The sequence below is a fragment of the Cupressus sempervirens genome, chromosome 8 (assembly GCF_028749045.1).
Source record: "Cupressus sempervirens isolate cs-2001-9-10 chromosome 8, ASM2874904v1, whole genome shotgun sequence".
Taxonomy (NCBI): Eukaryota; Viridiplantae; Streptophyta; class Pinopsida; order Cupressales; family Cupressaceae; genus Cupressus; species Cupressus sempervirens.
In genome coordinates this window covers 31,784,801-31,808,953 of record NC_143125.1, presented here as the reverse complement: position 1 = coordinate 31,808,953, position 24,153 = coordinate 31,784,801, and the positions used below count along the sequence as shown (strand labels likewise).

Below are 24,153 nucleotides of genomic sequence, written 5' to 3'. Positions count from 1 at the left end.
TGAGATTACACCTGCTCTACCTATATTCTCAGTTGCTCTTGCAATTACTTCAAAGGACCAATATGGCGGTTTTGAGAATGTGTTTAATACATATTCTACTTTCTCCTATGTGTCTATTCCACCCTTGACACTACCACTGCTTAGTTTAGCAATTCATGGCTAAAGTTACATATAGTTGTCTGACTCCAGTGACGATTTAGACAAAGACTCCCCCTATTGTAACTACAGTTGCCCAGGCAAAGACTGTTACCACATAGGCAATCACATCAGCAATTGGTTCATCTTCTTTCTCCTTTACCCCATGGTTGAGCTCTATAACACATAAGAGGAAGAAGGAAGAGATTCCACCTAAGGACTTTGATTTCTACAAGTCATAGAGATCTAAGGCCCCAAAGAACAAAAAAGCAAAGACATTTTTCGAGATTGTAGTTAATGACAATGAGGTCAAATATGTTGAAGTAGCTAAGACTTGGTCAATAAACCCACTAAGGAGATGCAATCCACTAATTACAAGTGCACCAGGGTCGAACTTAGAAAGAAAATAGGTCTAAGATTTCAATAGGATACACAAGATGCAGTTGCTTTGCTCACGCAGAGAAATAATTTGTGGGAGAAAAAGAATCGGCTGAAAGAAGACAATGCACGCCTTCATGAGACCATTGAGAAGATGAACAAATCTTCTCAAAGAGTTGATCCTATTTCTACATCTTTTCCTAAGCACACTGAGCGAATAGATGAAAACCCAAGGCTATTGATGATTGGTGCAGCTGCATAGAATCACAAGGTGTGCAAGTGATTTGAAGTTCTTACAATACATACCCTTCTTGGAGTCAGCCTCAAAAATATTTTGCCAAGCTATATATATATATAATACCAAAAATATATATATCATCAAAATTACCAAATCAATTTTGCCAAGCTAAAAATTAAAAAATTAAAATTGCATTTAGAACCAAAAATCGATTTTTTGCATTTTCCTCATTTCAACAAAATTAAAAAAAATTCACCAAAGAAAAATTTGAGATTTTCCAAAAACTTAAGTCTAATTAAAATTTCTCTTTTGAGAATTATCCAAATTTAATGGAGTTAAGACCAAATTTTCAAAAGAAAATGCCTAAGTACAAAATTCACAACTTTATCCTGCCAAGTTGAAGTTAACTTAGAAAATTATTCGGCCTAGGGATAAAATTGATAGCTCTGGAAAATCAAGTTAAGAAAACCGGGTGAAAATAAGCTAAGCCTCCCCATATCTATCCTGAAGGTGCCAAGGCGTGAAATTTTTCAAAACTTAAAATTGTTGGACAATCCAAAAATTTGCCAAGGCGATTAGAAAAAAGGGGGTCCCCAAAAATTTTGGGGCGATGGTGTGAAAACCTCACAACAACATTCATGATGCAGATACTTTTAGAGCTGATCATTGTATGTTTGATCTTTTAGACATGACTTTGGCTTCATATCTTTCACATCAATGACAACTTTGTACAATCACCTAAATATTTTTGAAATCAATGGTAATATTTCATCAATCTCTCCCTTCATCATTGATGGCAATAACAAATCTTTCAAATCTCTTTCTTCAATTCTCTCTCCCCCTTTGACATCAATGGCAAAGAGATCACTATCAAATCTAGTCATCAAATGCTCCCCCTATGAAAATTCTCTTGTACTCCACCTAAGAAGAATTCTTCAATGTTCCTACATGCTCTAGCACCACAATTACTATAACTATTTCTTTGAAGTTTGCTCAACATTTTGACATCAATGCAATTAACTTTACATCTTGTGAATATAATCTTCAAAGCATCAACTTATTCTGAAACATCTCATTCTTTTCTCCAAGGGTTCAATAAATACTTCATATATATCTCCCCCTAAATTCATGCTTCCCCTTTTAACTAGGTGGTGTATGAAACACAAGTTGCACTTGCACTAGTTTTTCCATCTCCTTTGGTTATTTTCCTCCTCCAAACTATTGTGTTTCTTCGCTTTTGATTACTTGCCCAGAGGTCCATAAGAGTTCATTATCTTGTTTGTTTTTGTCAAGTTTCGTTCTCCATACCAAGTCAAATCCTTCTTGTTTGTTCTTTGTATGCCTTCTTTTATATGATTCCATGGACTCATATCTGCAATGCCACACTAAGTTCTCATCATGATTTCTTTGACTCCATCCATGAAGGCTTCCATTTTGTGTTTTGCATTCTCTCACTTTGTCACCAAAATAATTGCATGTATAACAATGCCCATAGAAGCTAGGTTTGTATCCCTGTTTTCTGTAATCTTTCTTAAGTTCAACTCCTTTAAATTTTGTGGATGATTCATCATTTCTACTTCCTTCCTTGAAAAAGCCTTTGAATGTATTATCTTGTTTGTTTTCCTCTCCTTCATAACCTACTCCCGTCTTTCTCATGGATGGTCTTTGACTATCAATTATATCTGTCAGAATTTCAGAATTCTTTTCAAATTTAAGATTAGTATTCAATTTTTTGGCGGTTTTCTCCAAATCACTTTTCAATATGACTTCTTCTTCCTTTAATTTGGCATAGTCTTCTTCTTTTGCATCTAGCTTCCTTATCATCTCAGCCTGAACTCATTTAACTTCTTCAAGTTGTTCTCTTAAATATTCAATTTCTTTGCTCGACTCTTTTTGGGCTTTATATAATTCTTGGATTTGTGATTTCTGTTTTGCATTCTTTTTCTTAAGTTTTCCATTCTGTTTGTAAGCATAGTGAAGTTCCTGCAAGATATCAACATCCTCTTCCTTGCTGTATGCCTCTTCTTCAGAATCTGATTCATTGCTTCCATTATCTTCTTTGTATGTAACAGATCCATCTTTTTGCTTTCCATCATCCGAGACTTCTTTTTAATTTTCTCCTTTTATTATCTCTATTTCATCATTCACAAGGTCATCTTGATTCGTCACATCATCATTTTCTATTGCCATGTGTATTCCAAATTCCATCTCATCACATATGTCAGCTTCCATATTATTATAAGTATTTTCTGCAATCATCACTATATATAGAGTTATCTCCTTTTTCAAAGAATACATTGTTGATCATTTCAGCTCTAGCAGTCAGTGCATTATTATTAATATTCTTCTTCGTATTTCCTTTTCTCTTATTTCCTTTCCTTTTTCTCATGTGTGCTCAATAGATCTACCTTCAAGCGGTTAGGCTTTATAGAAGGAACCGGCTTTGATACCAATTGAAGAGCACACGATTATACTGAGAGGGTGGGGTGAATCAGTATAATAATATTTTTGTCAATTTAAAACTTTTATCCAATTAATTATTTAATTACTGAAATCAACAATTATGCACTTGAACACAATGACACAAGATATACGTGGACACCCAATGTGGGAGAAAACCATGACAATAAATGCTTTTATACAAACTTGTTCTTTTACAAATTGGTTTGTAGGCTCCAACCTACTAGAGGCTACGACCTCTATGTTTATGAGGACCAACTGACTGGAAGCTCCGACTCCCACACTTCACAGGCTTTGACCTGCTAGAAGCTCCAACTCCTCTGCTTGTCTTCGTGAGCACTGACCCACTGCACAAACTGTTCTTCCACTCTGACAATGTTGCTTACTTCAACTAATGATGGAAACTTTATTTGCTCCAATTTCTTTCTTCAAATTGATACTTATGAACTCTTTAATCTTCCCTTATACATACTCTATTCTTTTACTTGAAGTAAATACATAACCTTGTTGGAGTCAGCCTCAAAAATATTTTCATTTTAATCAACTAATATATCCAGATAAATATATATAAAGCAGATGATATATATATATATATATATATATATATAAGAGAGGGAATAAATAGAGAGTGTGTGTGTGTGTCTGTGTGTGTGTCTGTGTAATTACTTTCCTCCTTTTCTTCACTTACATCTGTTTTTCCTTCACATATATTCTTCTATGTACATTTCACTGACTTGTTCTCTCTTTATTATTATTTCATTTTCTTTCACACCCTCATCTCGGCTGACTTCTGTCCTTGTGTTTCATCAATTCTGCTCTTATGCTCCTTTCACTTCTTTTCTTACTTCTGACATATTTTCCCCATCTTTATATCTTTAATTACGAAGGGGTATGATAGTTCAAAGTGAAACATTGTTTCTCTTTTGTTATGAGTTTATTTATAATACTTCCAAATCACACCTGTTCAAGAATATATCATGATTATTTAATATTTTAATGAATATCGGGTTCTAAAATAAATTAGAGCTGATACTGCTTCTCTCTTTAATAGATGAACACTTCAAATTGAAGCTAGCGATATGCTTAACTTTGTATTTATAATCTGTATCTTATTGTAGACTGAGACTTTCTGATTTTTTTGACCTGTTCATTGCTGCCTACTGAATCAATAGTCCACTTCTCGGTACCATCGTTTATAGCATTTTCAATCGCATCTTAGATTGATGGGATAACAGATGTTCTTTATGCCATTCAATAACAAAGGTTTCTCATCCCGTGAAACACCAAAGGTTTGATGAATGATGCCGTCCCATAAGCATTTCTTATGTTTATCGGGCCCTTAATGTTTTGCCGTTCAATACTCTTTACCATCTATTTTTGTTGTGACCAAGTTCGCTGCCACTAATGATGTTGCTATCCATGTTCGAAGACATCATTCCATCGTAAAAGCCGTTCATTTTGTCTTCATCGAATTCCACTAATTTCCATTGCCATCGACTATGTATTTCTTAGTGGGGAAAGGGTGGACGTTTTCTTACCATTGACCATGGTCTTCTATATCATTGCATATACCTATATGTTGTCATATAGTATTTAATTTCTGGGCACTTGTTTTAAACTATCATAAGAACTCTGGAAATTTGCAATTTATAAACTTTATTGGATACTGCTTTGAAGCTCCCGAACTTTCTCTCTGTCTGGGTATTTATTGTTCCTATTTTATTTGTTTATTTGCTCCCTTCAGAGATTTTTATCGGCATCATTCCATGTTTAATGCTTGCCTCTTCCTACATACCAATGCCGTATAAATATATTTGTAGTTGCTTCTATGTAGATAGACATCTGTATAAATTGTTCCACCATTTTGTCAGCCTGCACCTATTTTGGTATATGAATTTACCATAGTTCTTTATCTTGTGAAAGCTTCGTTCATCTTCCTGAGATGTTTGCATATTTTGGTAAATTATTATCCACCAATCTGTCATAATTCTGCTCCTTAAGTTTCCTTACCCATGCATGGTTTCTTTCTTATTTAACATTCACCGAATATGTTAACTTACCAACTCCTGTATATGTTTATTCTATCGCGGCTGTATAATTAATTTATTTCTTGACTTTATCTTATCATTACTTTATTTTTATTTGCAAGTCAATCTTCATACTACCATAGGTCACTGACTGTACATACCGACTTTCCATTTCATCTTTTCTATTTGTTTAAGCTCATGAGCTCCTTTCATAAACACCATCTTCCATATTTTATCACAATCTATGTACAGATTTTATGAACCGCTTTCATCTGATGAAGAGGTCTTTTATATTGCTAAAGTGCTATGAAGACATTCTCTTGTATTAGTTCCTATTTGGTATAGGGGTTGTAATGTCTTTATGTATTCCTCGTGATATTCTCTTTTTGACTTCTATATAAAAATAGTTTTATTTTTGTCTTCATTTTGACATTCATGATGCAGATAGTTTTGGAACTGATCATTGTATGTTTGATCTTTTGGACATGACTTTGACTTCATATCTTTCACATCAATGACAACTTCGAACAATCACCCGAATATTTTTGGCATCAATGACAACATTTCATCATGTACAAAGTCCTTATTTGCTGTCCACAATCATATCCATTTTCTTGTTCATGTCCATAGCACAGTATCTACAGTGCATACTATGTGACCATTGTATTTGAATTGAATGCACGTATAAAACACTGCCAAGGCACTCCCTCATTTAAGAGCTGATCAACAAGATAATTAAGCTCTGAAAGGCAAATTGATTCCCCCTCCAAAAGGTTACTTAAGCTAAATTTTATTGGGGTTTCCATGGTCAATCTTATCTTAGTAGAAGCTACTTATTTGTTCAAGGATGTGACTGGGACTTCCCTTAGACAAGGTGCCTTCTTGTCCAGAAGCACTAACAATTAAGTGGAACCAGTGGCACACGTTGAAGGGCTTGAAAGTTGAAGACTTTGAATACCAAATTCCTGGTGATAGGAGATTCAATGTTGGTTACTAAAGGGATTATCAAAGACAATAACCCCAATTGGAAATTGGAGCCTCCTTAAAGAGGCAAGCATGATCTCTCTCAGTTGGGTTTAAAGATATTTCATTTTTGCACAGTTTTAGAAACGATAAATGATTGGTAGACTTTATTGCCAATGCAGGTGTAAATCAACTGCCTTTTGTGGTTCTTATTATAAGAATATTGTAATTTTTTTTAATGGTCACCTTAATCAGTCTTTCTTTATTAGGCAAGTAGTTTCTATTTTCATCTTAAATTCACGATTGTTTCATAATAGAAACACCATTTTTGTAAATCTACATAAGGAGTGTTCATATCCTTTGTTTAATACAACATTGATTTCCGATAACATGGTATCAAAGCGGGTTGTGATGGGATTTCATAAAATTTGGCAAATGTTTTAAGAAATATTTGAGTCTCTTCTAATCTGGAATTTTTCCTAGGAATTTTTTAATTTTTTTTGAATAAAAATTGTCAGAAGTATTTTTATAAAAAAATTGTTGTCTATCTTCGAGGATTTTGGTGAAAATCACAAGCTTGGTCGAGGGGTTTGATCGCGCAATTTCCTAGTTTGAGCTAAAGATTCTAACTTTCGAGGGTTGCATGTACTTGCATGTGCTTTTTTCTATTTGTTTGGTTTTTTGATTTTATCCTCAAGAAACATTTTTGAATCTTGTAAATCAAAATCACATGGGATTCCCTTGTGGGTTCTTATCATTTTTCTGGAAAAAAACGATAATTTGTAAACTTCGTTTTGGCAATTGTTTCCTCAAAAATTGTGACATTTTGTATTCTCTTCTCAGGTGTCATGCTCTTATGCAAAAAATTGGAGGGTTTGCCAATTTCCTTAAAATTGTGGCTAATGTTCTCAAGTGTGTGACTTTGGCTACAAGGAGAGACAGATCCATTATCCAACATCAGGGTTGTGATTTGTGATGATTTTTAGTGAGGAGTTTTGTATATTTTGGGAGGGTTAGTGGCATACTCATCTCAATGTCAGGCTCTTATCTCTTGTTGCAGAGCATTCTTAAATGGGGGGCAACCTTCTCTCTCTTTTTTTTAAACAGATCTTGGCTACCTTGATTATCAATGTTCTACAGATCCAAGAAGGGTCTCAGCAGTACTATAGAATGTTCTGAAGAATTTATGACCACAAAACATGCATACTCTTCTGCAGGGTAGCTAGACGATGATCATTAATGGAGGGTATTAGATTATGGTAATGATTTTTTCATAATCATCTTAATTAGCCTTTAGTTCATTAGGTAGATTCTATTTTCATCTTCAATTCACAACTGTTTCATAATAGAAACATTGTCTTTGTAACTCTGTATAAGGTTTCATGTCCTCTATTTAATTTAACATCGATTTACCGTAACAGTTTTTGCAGCTGAATTGGGTTATTGGAAGAATTACTGATAGCATTGATAAAGGATTGCCCAAAGAGCAATTTCTAATTTCATATTTTAGGCTTATGTCCTTAAGAAGATAAATTTTGATATTTGAATTTCTTTCAAAACAATGTTTTGAACATTTTGAGATGGTTTGATTACTCAATTGACAGATGGCCCAACTTCATCTCAAGTGACAAGGATTTCTTTAAAACCAATTAACGTAAGTTAAGTATTCCAGGTATGATATGCTGTCCCATTCATTATAAGGAATGTTAGCATGTCAATGCTTGAAGTTAAATGCTAGTGAATGCTTGGGGAATCACATTCAGACAAGTTGTTGGTATAGAGAGAGAAATGACAATAGAGAAGAGAAAGGTGAAGACTTGTGGAATATACCTTCTAGTGGAGGAATGTTGGACAACATCTCACAAACACCTTGCTATCCTATGTTTGGAGACCGCAAATCAAAAATAGTTCTCAGAACTATAGGAATAGGAAATACAAGAGTGGAAAGCACCAAGACATCCATTGCTTGAATTTTTCAGGAAACATTCACTGAGCTAGTTCAAGACAAAGTAATTAATGAGCAAATACTAAATACTACTCTATCAGCATCTAGAAAGGTACATTCTGTTAAGAAAATGTAATGTTCTCGTTCCCTGCGTAAGGATTTGCCCTATTCGTTTGACCAAATTACCAATTGATGGAGATGAATTGTAGTGCTTGTACAATGCAGGAAGATGCCGTATGGTTCAGAACATGTATCACATCGAACTGAAGGGGAAAACAGAGGTCGTACAATATAGTCGATGTCCGTACGATATGGAGGAAATAGGGGCCGTACAATATAGTTGTTGTCCATATGGTATGGCAAGTCTGTAATAGGGGGGCATACAGTGTCTAAGTGGCCATATCGTAGGTTAGGAAAAGGCTATACAGTATGGGAGAAGTAGACCGTACAGTGAGGGAAAGCAAAGCCGTACAAATGGAGAAACAAGGTCGTACGGATGGAGAGATAGGGACGTAAGAGGGGTAAGGCTGTGATACAGAAAGATGTGCTTTGTGCTGTGGGGAGTGGATGGTGTATGGATGGAAATGCTCAGTCATGCAACCAAAAACTTACAGACCCAAACTCATGAAATAAAGCCAAACAAGAATAAAGATTGAACACATATAATCCTTCAATTAATATTTGTCACAAGATGGTGCTCCGATTTGCCAAATCCGAGCAAAGTATTACAAGGGACGGAATAGGGTGAGGGTTGAATCCCACCAAAACTAGAATAGCCAAGTAGGGAAGATCTTTCACTTCCGAAATGGCGAACGACAAAGAATCCCAACAAGAATTCGCAGTACAAAGAAATCATCCAAATCACATAACAACTACCTACAAGCCGTGCCTAAATACCCGTCAGGGAAACCTTCCCGAGGGTGTACAAAGATAGCCGATGGCAACACCTACCTACGAAAACAAAACTAAAAATGGGTCCTAGATATACTAAATCAATTGACCCATTAACAATGTTTGATTAATAATTTATTTTATGAGGGGAACATTACAGTCCTCCCATCCCAAATTTAGCTTATCCTCAACCAAATGCAATGCCAAATGCTGTAGAATGTGCTCGCCTTCCCACGTCGCGTCGTCCAACGGCAGGTGTCTCCAGTGTACCAAGTATTCCTTCACCATACGATTCCGTAGGGTCTTCTCACATACTTCAATGATCTCGATTGGTTCCAATATGAGCTTCCCTTCTTCATTGAGCAATGGAAGGTCTGCAACTACCATGATGTTCTGCCCCACAACTTTCTTAAGGCAGGAGACATGAAAAAAATGTTATGAATACGGCTCCCCTCTGGAAGTTCCAGCTCATAGGTGACTTCACCGATGCGGCAAACTACACGATAAGGGCCATAAAATCGTGGCTTCGTGTTTTTCTTTCCCCTTTTCCTTCAATGAGGACTGCTAGTATGGCTGAAGTCTGAGATAGACCAAGTCGCCCACTTCGAAACTTCTCTCGATTCAATGTCTGTCAACATACATCTTTTGTTGATTCTGTGTTCATTGTAAGTTTTCCTTCAAACATCTCAGAATGTTCTGTCCCTCTTGAAGCCAATCCCTTGCCCTTGGTGCGCGACTATCACCTAGGATTGTGTCGATGAATGAAAGGGGTTCATACCCGTATAGTGCTTTAAGGGTGCCATTCCAATGGACATGTGGTAGGTGGTATTGTAATAGTATTCCCCGAGGTGCATCCATTTGACCCACGCCCGTTGTTGTGTCGAAACATAGTTCCGACGGTAGCCTTCTAACCACTTGTTCACAATCTTTGTATGTTCGTCTATCTAAGGGTGGTAACTAGTAGTGGCAACAATTTTGTTCCCGCCAACCGAAACAATTCTGTCCAGAAGATACTGATAAATCGTGCATCCCGATCACTAACAATGTTTCGGGGTAACCTATGTAGACAAACGGCTACTTGTGCGGCCTAAAAATCTAAGGGGATGGCGAAGAAATGTGCATACTTCATCAGTCTGTCAACTACCACGAAGATACAATCCTTCCCATTCACCTTAGGGAGTCCAGTAATGAAGTCCATCGAGATACTTTCCCACTTCTATTCTTGTATAGGTAGAGGTTGCAATAACCCGACAGGTAGAGTATGTTCAGATTTGTTTTGCTGGCAAATCGCACACTCTTACATACTGCAATATGTCTCCTTTAAGACCTTTCCATGAAAACCTCTCCCTGAGTTGTTTGTAAGTTTTGTGGAAACTTGGGTGCCCAGCCAAGGGTGAGTCGTGTACTTCCTTCAAGATTTTCTGCTTCAATTTGGATTCAGGCACTAAGTATATCTGATTTTTATAGTAAATGATGTCATTCACCACTTTGTACCGATCATCCTGAGTGTTGTCATCCATTAGCTCATAGGCAAATGTGTTTTTGGAATATTCTACCAACAAATGTGCTTTCTAGTTGGCTGAAATCTGAGTCAATAAGCAGATAGTGGGTTTCCTAAACAAAGCATCTGCAACCACATTGTTCTTTCCCTTTACAAATCCAATGTCAAAACCAAAAGCCTGAACCTTGCTTACCCATATTTGTTGCCTTTCGTTCAAGTCCTGTTGCTCCAAAAAATTCTCAAGCTATTATGATCAGTACGGACGATAAACTTGGCACTCACCAGATACTGTTGGAACTTGGTTAGTGCATGAACGATGGCCAACATCTCTGTCATAAATGGAATATAGACGCTCTGCTTGTGTAATTTTCTGACTCTCGTAGGCTATGGGGTGTCGATCTTGCATCAATACCATGTCAATGCCTTCTTCGGATGCGTCACACTCCAGAAAGAATGGTCGAGTGAAGTCGAGTAAGGCGAGTATTGGACAAGTGCTCATTACTTCTTTCAACTTATCAAAAGTGTGTTGCGCCTTTCATTCCACTGGAAGGAACCCTTTTTTGTCAGATCTGTTAATGGTGCGCTGAGCTAAGAGAATCCTTTTACAAACCTCTGATAACAACTACACAATCCAAAAAACCCTCGCAATTTCCAGAGCAATTTGGGGGGGGGGGGGGGGTGCAATCAAGGATAGCTTGAATCTTCTCCTAATGAACCTGTACTCCATATTGACTAACAACAATGCACCAGATACAATATTTCTGTCATATCGAATTCACACTTGAATCGCTTGGCGAACAAAGGTTGAGCCTTCATGGTCTCTAGGACTTCATTCCGATGCTTCAAGTGCTCTTCCCATGTCTTGCTATAAATAAAGATATCATCGAAGAATACCAATAAATACTTACACAATTGTTTATTGAAGATGTGATTCATGCATGACTGGAATGTAGCAGGTGCATTCCTTAATCTGAATTGCATGACCAAGAACTCATAATGCCCGTAGTGACAACGAAAAGTCGTCTTCTTCCCTCATGCGGATCTAATGGTATCCGAAGCGGAGATCTATTTTTGAAAAATAAACCGCACCATGTAATTCATCCAACAATTCATCAATCCTGGGAATAGGATATCTATTTTTTATTGTCTTTTTGTTCAACACACTATAGTCCACACACATTCGCATTGTCCCATCCTTCTTTTTAACCAATACTACTGATGATGCAAAAGGGCTAGATCTAGGACGGATCCATCCTTTCTCAAGTAGTTCCTGAATCGTCTTTTCGATTTCATCTTTGAATTTCTTGGGATGGCGATAAGATGTGGTTATGACTGGCTTGGCGCCTACTTCCAACTCGATAGTATGTTCAAACCCATGATGGGGAGGTATGCCAGGAGGGATGTCCATAAAAACTTCATCATGAGCACTCAGTATATTTTAAAGATCATCATCTTGGTGAGGTGTTCGTCGTCCATTTATGGGTTCTGCCAAAATTAAACGTGCAACCCAAGCAATGTCATCATGCCGAAAGATTGCCTCCATCCGATGTGCTGAAACTTCCTTCGGTCCCTCATTGGCTATTCCGCGAAGAACAACCTTCTTCCCATTCACAACAAAAGTGAAGTCCATCCATTTGAAGCTCTGAGTGTATTCATCAAGTGTCTCCATCCACTGTATGCCCAAAATAACCTCCATATCATCTAGGTCCACTATGAAGAAATCCTTTGTCACCATGTGGTTAGCCATGGTGATAGTTGGGGAACAAGGTGTGTACAGGGCAGAAGGGTCTCTCCGGCGACCTTGACCTAGAATCATGCATGCATCTCAGTAGGTAGACCTCTTCGTTTCACCAAAGATGAGTTTATGAAGTTTAGAGTGGCTCCGCTATTGAGCATCACCATGACCCTTTGTCCTTGAAGGGTTCCCCGTCCACGAAACACTGTGCACATTGAACTCCCAGATAAGGCAATAGTTCCTCCGTGCCGTAGCAATGTTGCAATTCTCTCCATATGGTTCAAACTACCCATTTTGGTGTCCTCGTGGGGATGGTTGTCTTCAGAGGGTAGATCTTCCTATTCGTCCTCATCATCGGGCATGACTACAATGTAGTGAATTTTTCCTTTCCCGAGGCATCTGTGCCCAGGTTCCCATGGTCCCTTGCAATTGAAACATAGTTTCTTCCTTCAGAGCTCCTATCTGGTAGCTTCGTCCAATGACGGCTTCTTCGGCAAAAGTATATTATCTTTGTCCCTCGAAAACATCACCGGTTTGGAATGTGAGTACCCTTGAGAGGATGACGTCGATGATAAAGCCATACTGTGAGCCTTCTTGATGGCCTCTGACAAGGTGACAGGATTGAACCCTTTAGTGGTTCTATCAGTCCATCCATGAAAAGCACTATCAATCTTTCAAAAATGTCCGTGACCAAAATAGAGTTTCTGAAATTCCATCATGTATTGGTCAACCGATCCAGTTTGTTTCAGTTGTGCCAATTCTTTGAAATTAAGTTTTGGATCTTTACCATCAAATCGATCTATCAATCTCTCAGTGAATTCTACATAGGTATTTATTTGGTCATGCCTCAGTGTGATAGTGTCGTGATGCCACCATTCATGTGCTACTCCCTCCAAGTGTAATGCTGCAAATTTAATTGCTTTTTTTGGCATAGGATTACGCTGGAAGTAAGTATCGGCCTTCATTACCCACACTTGCGCAAATATGGATCCAGATCTGTCAATGGAGACAAATTTACTTTACTCAACTTCCTTCTGAGATCATCATTAAAATATCCTCGATTTCTGCCTCCCGAATATCTCATTCTCAGATCTGTGTAATTTGTGTAGGATATGTCTTCCTCAAAATTCACATTCTTCCACTCTTCTCTCAACTATTCTTGAGCTTCCTCAAAGGTTGGTTTCTTCCCTCTGTGAGGTGCCTTTGTCCATGGGGGAAAAGACGGTATGGAAGGTCGTGAGCGTGCTAGATGAGGGTTTGCTTTACCCGACATTGAGTCCACGCTATGACCATTTTGTTCACCAGATATTTTATTGTTTGCCAATTTCTTGAGAGTTTCTTCCATGAGTCGTTGAGTATCATTGATCTGTGCCTGATTCCTCGCAAGTTCTCTTAGTAGCGCCATGAGTTCGGTAGCTGCGGGCTTTGCCGCCATTCTATCAACCAAATGGGATCTTCTCTTCTGGCTATAAACTCTCATTCACTGTCCACAGGCTGGCAGGATTGAAGCTTTGATACCACTGTAATATTCTTGTTCCCTACGTAAGGACTTGTCCCATTCATTTGACCAAATTACCAACTAATGGAGACGAATCGTAGTGCTCGTACAATGCAGGAAGATGTTGTACAGTTCAAAACATGTATCACACCGAATTGGGAGGGGGTAAACAAAGGTCATACGGTATAGTTGATGTCCGTACAATATGGAGGAAACAAGGGTCATATAGTATAGTTGTCTATATGATATGGCAAGTCTGTAACAGAGGGTCGTACGGTATCTGCGTGGACGTACGGAAGGTTAGGAAAAGGTTGTACAGTATGGGAGAAGCAGGTCATATGGTGAGGGAAAGCGAAGCTGTACAAATAGAGAAACAAGGTTGTACAGATGGAGAGACAGGGTCATACAAGGGGGTAAGGTTGTGATACAGAAAGATGCGCTTCGTGCTGGGGGGAGTAGATGGTGTATGGATGGAAATGCTTAGTCATGCAACCAAAAACTTACAGACCCGAATTCATGAAATAAAGCCAAACAATAATGGAGATTGAACACATATAATCCTTCAAGATGCTCCAATTTGTCAAATCCGAGCGAAGTATTACAAGTGACAGAATAGGGTGAGAGTTGAATCCCACCAAAACCGGAATAGCCAAGTAGGGAAGATCTTTCACTTCCGAAATGGCGAACAACAGAGAATCCCAACGGGAATTCGCAGTACAAAGAAATCATCCAAATCACATACCAACAACTAACTACAAGCCGTGCTTAAATACCCGATGGAGAAACCTTCTTGAGGGTGTACAAAGATAGCCGACGGCAACACCTACCTACGGAAACAAAATAAAAATGGGGCCGAGATAATACTAAATCAATCGGCCCATTAACAATGTTTGATTAATAATTTATTTTATGACGGGAACATTACAAAATATGAATGAGCAAGAAATGTGAATAAGAAGTGCCTGATGGAAAATGTTGTTGCTGTGCAACAGGAAATCCAACTGGTCTATAGTCAGGAAGAGTTGGTATTTATTTTTAGGATTTCACAAAATATATCCATAATCTCAAGATGATGAATAAAACAGGAAAACTTATGTTGCCAATTCTTTTAACCTACCAGAAATGACTGATTAAGGACTAAATGCCCTTTGTAGAACTTCGAGTCTCTGTTTCAATAGAAAGGTGGTATCTTCTATTAGAAGGAAGATGTGAATGCCAGTGTAGTTGTTGATTCTCTAGGTACTACATGAGGAGAGGGACCGTCTCTGCACACCTTTAATAAGCTTGGACTGTTGTACCCATATGCAGCAGGTAAGTATTTTCTTGAAATTGACTGAATTCCAGCAGCTATGGGGGTTTCTGCTTGGCCGTCTATAAATTCCATTAGCTTTTATTTAGGCTGGACAAAGTTTGACCTAAAACTGTGTTGTATGCCTCTATTGTTTCTGTGGCAGCCTTTGTTGGTCTATCCTTGTTTTGTGTTGGGACGGAGCTTTTTACTAGCTCTGCAATTATCTTCTTGGTGCCCTGGTGGATGTGTAGTTGATCTCCAGCTTGTTCCAGTTTTGTAAATCTAAACAGATTTTAATCGTTTGTCACAGAGAGCACCCTATACTAATCATGGACCTAATACTCAGATGGCAATGAACCTACAGTAATATATTTTCTTATGAAAAAGAAAGAAAAGAATTTTTCTTTTTTAAAAAATTAAAATAAATAAAAATGAGTGTTTGACTCTACCATGTTCCCAATGAGTTTGAACCACCAACTGGAATGACATATGGTTTTCTCCCGTCCTTTTCTAATCTCTCTTTCAGAAGATCACAAAGAGTCTGCATCAAAGTGATGAAACTTAAGAGAGTATTAAGTCTGATAGGAAAGAATGCATATCATAAACAAGCAGAGGAAAGAAACGCTGATAAGATAAAAAGATGGATATAGCCTTGTTAATATCATTTCTGAGACTTATCTTTATAGAATTCATATCAAACGAAATGTTGAACCAGATTCCCTTGAGAAACCATACAGCAGTTGTTTTACTCAAACATTTTACATCAACTTCTACTTGCTTCTATTCTTTTGCAATTTGTGCTTTATCATAACAACATTCAAGCCATTGATCAAAAAAATCATTGTGAACGATCCATAATCAGTGATCCCAAATCTTAAAGAAATTCAAACATTCACTCCACATTTGTTTCCATAAGCATGTGTCATAATATTTTAAAAGGAAAAAGTGAATGGAATAGCACTTTCTAGATTATCAAATTCCCCATGGGAAAAAAGAGTATTGGAATGACTTCTTGTTACAAGTAATATGATCCAGGTTGTTCTACATCCATTTTATTGAGCACAATAATAGGAGCTGAATTAATGATATAATTTGGTACAAGATGGATATATAACATTGTATACACCTAAATTTGATTAATTACATTAATTGAACTTAGTTAGCCTTGTTATGTTTATTAATTAATTAATTACATATTATTTAATTAATTAGTATTATCCCTAAGCTAAATTGATCTAATCAATTAAGCTATACCTATATTAATTAATTAATGGCTAACCATAACCCGTTCAATTAATTCATTCACCTAATTCCTTGATTAATTAAAGCAAATTTATTTTAATTGTTTAATCTAATTCACTTTGTCTTTTTTCTCTTTGCTCCAAAAATGAATTAATTTAAACAATTAGTTCATTTTTGTCATGTCTCCTAACTTTAACCCCCCTTTAACCATACTCTCCAACCTAGCCCACTAATTTGCTCAAGATTTACCAACCTTATCCTAACCTCCCCATCATTGTGCACCTTCCTATTTTAGCTAAGTAGGAAAATAGCCTCCAATTTTGGTGGCATCTCTCCAAATTGGACACCTAGTCTCCCCTTCATGATGACAAGTGTTGCATTTTGGAGACCCCTCACCTTGCACTCAAATCCTATTTAAACCCCTCCATCTCCTTCAAAATTCATCCACTCTCATGCCTAGAAACTACATAATGCCAAATGTCTACTCCTTTTAGCATCCATAGTTCATCATTTTGCATCCATTTTAACCTAGCACCCATCTTCTATCATCAAATCCCCATGTTCACCATCATTTGCAACCATCATTCATATCGTTGCATTATCGTGGAGCTTAATTTGGGCACTCTTGGAACCACAAAGTGAGCATATGTATCAAATCGGAGCATCAAAAGGAGATCTTCGTCAAAAGGGGCTCTAGATTGTTTTGCTTATTGCTTACAAATTTGTTTTAATTAGCTTCGTCTTAGCTCCTTGATCTTGAGTGTTTGCATTTAATTGTATAGTTTGGTTCCTAGCTTAGATTTTTAATTATTGTATCTTGCTCACATTTTATTGCACACAAACATAAGCAATAACGATTTCTTCCTATAATTTGAGATTCACTAAAGATAATGTTACACTATTATATTTTTTTTTTCTCATTTACTGTTATCTATTTTTTTATGAAATCGAACTAATATACTTTCAAACAACCATTATACACATTAACTCTCAATGTACAAAGAATAGAATAGACAGAAAAATGCAAAACTTGTCCTATAAAGATTGAATTAAAAAGGATAGAAATTGTAGCTTCAGAAATTTGCCAGTCTCCTAATAGTTCAAATTGAGAGCAATGATCACATCAGGGAGGCTATATTGCCAGCCAAGTGCAATGTAAATAAGAGTTGAAGAAATCAAATTTTTCATTCCTAGATTCATCTTCAAGCTGCTTTGTGTCTCAATCTCACAAGTAAACCTACAAAAATGACTTTATTGATTTTGAAATACATCTCTATTATTTAAATCAATTTGAACAGTGCAAGAATGCAACACAGTAATTTTTCCCTGTGCCTTTCAATGGAAATTTGTTTGCAGACTGCAATCCTTTTGCAGCATGCCAATTGTTCTACAATTTATCCACCAAGAATAATATTCTAAGTAGCCAATTCTGGTTCTGCTTCAGATTCGGATTCTGATTTGGGTTTGGGGATTTGGCAAAAAAAAATTGCGTTGGATCCCGGCTTCACAGGTATACATATATAGACATTTCACAAAATATGTATGTATGTATATCCATAGATTCCATACATGTAGCATGTTAATGCTCATTCATCATAAGTTCAAACTTCAAAGTTCAGACATATAATGATAATAATAAGAAGTTAGAAGCGTGATTCTCATAAAATGATAAATCCATAATTGTGAACATATGGTTATAAATTTATGTCATATTCATACTTTGCCATAGTCTCAAAATGTCAGTACATACGGAAAATTTAAATCACAAGCCATATTTCAATGTTTCATATTTAAAACATATATATACAAAGTGGGGCCCCTTTTTCCTTGCCCAAACATCCAGATTCTTGCAGATCCTCCCAAACTCCACCCAAATCCTAGCAGGATTCAGGAATCTACAAAGAGTGCAGATTCCAGTCCGGAATTCTGCCAGGATCCAAGTGGAATCAGGAAGGGATTCGGATCCAGATCACACCAGAACCAGGATCTGAGGCTTTTCAGAGGGATCTGGTATCTCAAACAATATTTGATCCGAATCAGATGGGGAATCTGGTTGGTGCAGAATTAAAACTCAATGGAAGCAAAAACAAAAGGAACCAGCACCAAAAAGAGATAGATAATAATATTCTTCTAATTAATTCATCATCTGAACAGTATATACACTTGCTCTCCTATAGATTTCTTCTCCCCATAATTTCATATCCAAAAACTTGACCTAAACCTAAACCTAAAAACTCTATTTATACTTGTTAGGACGGTCTACAGAATATTCTAGATTATTACAAAATAGGAAAGCCGACCTAAAGAGACTTCCTGCCAAAACGGCTTACAGAAAACTCTAGATCAATATAGAATAGGTAAGAATGACACCACAATGATCTGAACGAATCCCAAGAAAAGATCTTATCCTAATGACGAAATCGGGAAAAATTCTTCGTGCAAAAATCATGTCCAAAATATTTTATGTGGGTGCTCCTACACCATACTCTTGGGGGCAATCGAATCCAAGTCCCTTGGATTGGCCTTCCTCTTTCGTGCCTTCCAATTCTTTGGTATTTTCTATTGGTACTCTTGACCAGTATCCAAATCAACTGTCATATGTGCATAAAATTTTGCCATATTCAGATAGAACTCCTACAAATCTACAATGACTGGATTAGATGGAACCTCATTAAATATGACTTTACCAATTGGGGTTACTGTAGGAACTGCTGCATCCTTTGTTGTGATGTCTTTATGCTGCAATATCTCCATGCTTGGAGATAAATTCATCACTATTGGAGCCTCTTCTTGTAAAGATTCTGCTAATTCTTTGCACTTTGTATCAGACTTTGAGTTCAGTTTGAATGGCTGAGAATGGTTTTCTTCTTTCTATAAATATTCAGATTGTTTGATGAAGTTATAATTATCTTGAATGCAGATCCAATGCTCTATTATCAATCTGATAATATAGAATATTTCAGACTCATTATTCGCTGGAAGTAGGATGCTTATAGAATCAGACTGTTTTGTGTTGTGTGTTCCATAAACTGCAGTCCACAACCAAATATATATCCTTTGTAGAGGGTATGTCCCTCAAGGGACATAACCCTTAACTTGTCAATAGTTATGACCTTTCCTAAGTCGGCGATTTAAGGAGACTTAGATTAGTAATTACTAACTAAGTGTTAGATTAGTAAACCAACAAACAAAGACATCTCTTGAAATCACCGGCACCTATAGGAGAAGCATATATAAATTATTAAATGCCAATCATAGGATATATTATCCATAAGAGAGGGTACAGTTTGTACTGTCAGACCTGTAGGATTAACATGGTTAGAAATTTAACACTTCTATCCTCTTAGCTTCATCACAAGTCTTCTTCCTTGCTGCTAGTATCCTTTTGATAGGCCAGACCACCTTCTTTCTTAACTTCAAATGTCATGTCTTGGTTGCATTAAGGACCATCACATCCAACTCTTTATGAACCGTTTCATCACAATGCTCATCAACCATTTCAACCTCTTTTCTATCTTCAAGAACTTTTGTATCATAAGTTTCATCAAAAACATGTTGTTGCTCACCTTGTATATCTGCATCACTGTGTTCATTTGGTATCTGTTCATCTAGTATATCAGCATCAATGTGATCAGGTTGTTCTTTCAATAGACAACTCTTCTCTTCCAATATCTTAGTACAGGTTTCTGTAATCTGAATTGGTTGATGCTCCAAATCTGTATTTCCTTTTTCCATATTTTTCTAAAATTCCTCTTTTAGTCGCACTGAATTTTCTTCGTGCTTTCTCAATTCTTGCATTAGGAATTCCATTCCTTCTTTTATCTCTTGATCTATTCTGGCTTCCTCTTCTCTCTTCTTCCATTTCTCTTCCACTCTTTTCCTTGCTTCTTCCTTCTTTTTGTTCTGAAAATCCCAATATGAAACCCATGCATCGAATAGTATCTTTTGATCATGAGATAAATCTCCTCTTGTGACCATTGTCTCCTATACGCTCAACCTAGTCTTTTGGCCACATTTACAGGTTCTTTCCTCAACCTATCACAAAATCCAATTCGCCTTAGAAGCTGAAAGCTTTCTCCAAGCTTTTCCCAAACTTTTCCCAAGCGCCTTAGGAGCTTTCCCCAAGCTCTAATACCAAAAATGATGCAGAATTAAAACTCAACGGAAGCAAAAACAAAAGGAACCAGCACCAGAAAGAGAGAGATAATAATATTCTTTTAATTAATTCATCATCTGAACAATATATACACTTGCTCTCCTATAGATTTCTTCTCCCCGTAATTTCATATCCAAAAACTTAACCTAAACCTAAACCTAAAAACTCTATTTATACTTGCTAGGACGGTCTACGAAATATTCTAGATTATTACAAAATAGAAAAGCTGACCCAAAGAGACTTCCTGCAAAAACGGCTTACAAAAAACTCTAGATTAATGTAGAATAGGGAAGAATGACCCCACAATGATCTGAACGAATCCCAAGAAAAGATCTTATCCTAATGATGAAATCGGGATAAATTCTTCGTGTAGAAATCATGTCCAAAATATTTTGTGGGTGCTCCTGCACCACTAGTGAGCAATGCACTAAATTAAGTTATTTTTTTAGTAGAAGCAATCAACTACAAATTTACAATAATCATTAACATAAAGACAATTGCATGATTGTAGCTATTTGACCCACTGATAGAGAGCAATAATTACATACAAAAAGAAAATTATGGCTATCTGCAAGAAAAGATGTAAGTTATTCCCCCCATGTTATCACAAAAGGAAAGAAGCAATCTCTGAGAAGTGAGGAGAGGGTGCAATCCTTTTTCCCCTGCTATACTTGACATGTCACAAGCATGTCAAAATCTCTGGAAAGACAAGTTTTTCTATGAGACTACTCTATCTATATGTCTCTTTTGGGTGAGATATTGTACTACATATAGTCAAGTGCTTCAGGATATAATAGTCCAGGGGAAATGCAAAGCATTTCATCTTGATATAATTAATAGTTTTATTGAATATAATTATATTATATCAAACTAAGAAGAAATATTGGCTACCTACCTGCATTGATAGCGCGTACCCCGGCCAGTAATGGCGTCATCCTCACCTGGGGATAGGCAAGGCGAGCGGTATTTTCCTTCATCGACGGTTGTCATCAACCATTCTCTGCCTTTGGCTAACACTGGTGCGGCTCCTATACCCTCAGTTGCGGAAATCTCGGTGGGAAAAACTTCGGCTGATGGAACACAAACGTGCAGAGAGGCTAGGAATGGCGAAGGAGGACTAAGGGCTTCCTTCAAACAGGTCCTACAAGGACTACCATCTGTCCATGCTAATGCCAAATTTGTTAGAGAATCGTCACATGCCGCAGAACCCCCTCGTCGAGCATGGAGGTAAGAACATTCCTCCTTGTTATAATCTTAAACCTAATTCCCTTATGAGCCAGGAGATAGAGAAAGAGCTTAACAAGTTGAGAAATACTGCTTTTTTTTTTGCTACATTAGACCCTACCAATGTTCCTTCCAAGAATTTCTTGAATGAATGGTTTCATCGTGTTTGGGGCGTCAAAATGGGTATGCATTTCTCGTTTTGTCGCGTGATTCAAAAGGGCTTGTTTATTATTATATTTAGTAACCCTAATTCGCAGCAAACCATTGTTAAGAAGCAATTTTGGAGAGTTGGTAATGCAGAGTTTAGAGCTCTTCCTTGGTCGCTAGAGTCGGTGAATGATGAAATCTTGGCTCTAGCTAGCCCTAGGTGGATTACAGTGAGTAATTTGCCACCATATCTCTGGAGTTTCGTCCCACAAATCCTTGAACCCTTCGGTAAAGTTCTGAAAATGGATAAATCCAATGCCCTAATTCCTAGTTCAGACATTCGCCTTCTTTTTTCCTTTCTTTCGGGTGTGGAAGCCCCTGAGCAGATTTCTTTGGAGCTTGGCATTTCTTTTGTGGTTTGTCCTATTTCGTACATGGGGGGTCTAAATGCCTATTTTTTGTGTAAAAGGGAAGGTCATAGAAGGAAACATTGCCCTTTGTTTGCAAGTAGAGTTGGGCATAAGCCATTGCATGAGGATCCACCTCCTCCTCCTCCGCCTCTAGCTCCGCCTAAATTGAAGTCCATTGTTTCTCCTGTACCAAATTCTTTCCCTCAAATCTCGTTGGATCCTGAGGCTTCTCATTGGCTTCAAGACTCGGACTCTATTCTCAAATCCCTAGATAGTTTGAAGGATAAATTATCCCTGCCATTGCCTAATAATGTTTCTCCCCCTCCTGGTTCTTCTATTTTGGAGATGTGTGGTCAACCTATAGATCTGGAACTTTGTTTGGATCTTGACTTTGGTACACCAAAGAAATGCAATAAACCTCTCAATGCTCGGCAACTTGCTCTCCATTCCTTGAAGGAGAAGGCCGAAAAGGCCCCTCCCTCCAAACCCTTGCATACTATTAAACTCTTCTCGCTTTAGACTTTAGGCTGTGACAAGGTGGGTAGCTCTGATGGTTCCTCTGACCCTAGTTGTATTAAGATGCCGGATTCCTTGCCAAATGACACCTCTGAGGCCTATGAGGAGGGCTATCTGGATGAAAATGATAGACTTCACAATTTCTCTCTGATTGTTATTCTAGCTAATGTTGATGAACCTTCCAAAGCTAGGAGTTTTTCTTTGGTTGATAATCTGGTCTGTGATGGCAATGACCAGTGTGAGTTTCAGATGGATATGAACTGTAGTAATAAGGAGGATCAGCCTTGTGGTGGCCCTGAGCCTAGAGCAGGAGAGGTTAGCAGTAAGGAGTGTTCTTGGGAGGGGGAGCCATTTGTATTTAAAGCTGAGAATTTGAATTGTACCAAAGGATTGAGCCCTACTGGTCCTGGTGGGTTTACCAAGAGGAAGAGAGGTAGGCCTCCCCTGTCTAGTGGCAACCCTAAAGCCTTCAAAAAAGCTAGAAAAAGGATGCTTAATTGTTTCAAGGGGTTCCAATCCCCAATGGATACTGACAATCAATGATGATTATGGATTTGATTAAGATTGCTTCCTGGAATGTGAGGGGTCTGGAATCTACGAACAGAAAATATGTTAAGCGGTTTTTAAGGATGGTAAAAGGCATTGATATTTTGTTACTCCAAGAGGTTAAGGTTGTTGACTTCTCATTGGATATTGCTCTTAAGTGCATTTAGAAGGATGCTAAGGCCATGGCCACCAATCACCCTAAGGGTAGAGGTGGTGCTGCTATTCTCATTGGGCCTAAGTCGACGAAAAGGATCTGTAGCAAGGGAAATTCCCTTTGTAACAGGGCCTCCTAGGTTGCCTTTAAATTTGAAGAGTTTGAATTTGGAATTTGTTCTATTTAAGCTCCTAATGAAGTTCAGGAGAGAGTGAGTTTGTGGCAGTGGTTGGCTAACATCCTAGACATCCCCTAGATTGTAGCTAGTGACTTCAATATGATTGAAAGGGCTCAAGATAAAGTTGGAGGCAATAAGTTTGAGTGGAAAAAAGAGGAATATTTTCATTGGTCAAGGATGGTGCACAAATTGAACCCTGTTGACCCCTTAGCTGGTCTTCGGCTCCAATCCCTTGGTGTCTGGTTTACCTAGTCCAATTCCAAGAAAGGTGCCAAGAGGATTCATTCAAGGCTAGATAGATTGTACTACAATAAGGATTTCTTTAGCTATGTTAATCCCAATAATGATAATCCTATTCAAGTCTTTCCCTACTCTCTTTCGAATCATTACCCTATTGTTTCTGTTATTCAAAGGATTAGGTCCTCTCTTCCTAAGTCTTCTTCCCCGCCTGCTTTTGCTCTTAATTCTTCACTCCTCAGTGATCAGGACCTCCTTGCAATATCTAAAATTGTGTATTG

At 37.5% G+C, this 24,153-nt stretch overlaps 1 protein-coding gene across 2 annotated transcripts in view; it reads right to left on the bottom strand.

Moving 5' to 3' along the window:
- Nucleotides 1–24,153, bottom strand: part of D-CDES (D-cysteine desulfhydrase) — a 288,605-nt gene that overhangs the window by 224,249 nt on the left and 40,203 nt on the right. For both annotated transcript variants that reach the window (XM_089796697.1, XM_089796698.1), the window contains exon 5: nt 15,512–15,603. In XM_089796697.1, coding sequence (XP_089652823.1) covers nt 15,512–15,603 — 92 coding nt within the window. The remainder of the gene's footprint in view (nt 1–15,511; nt 15,604–24,153) is intronic.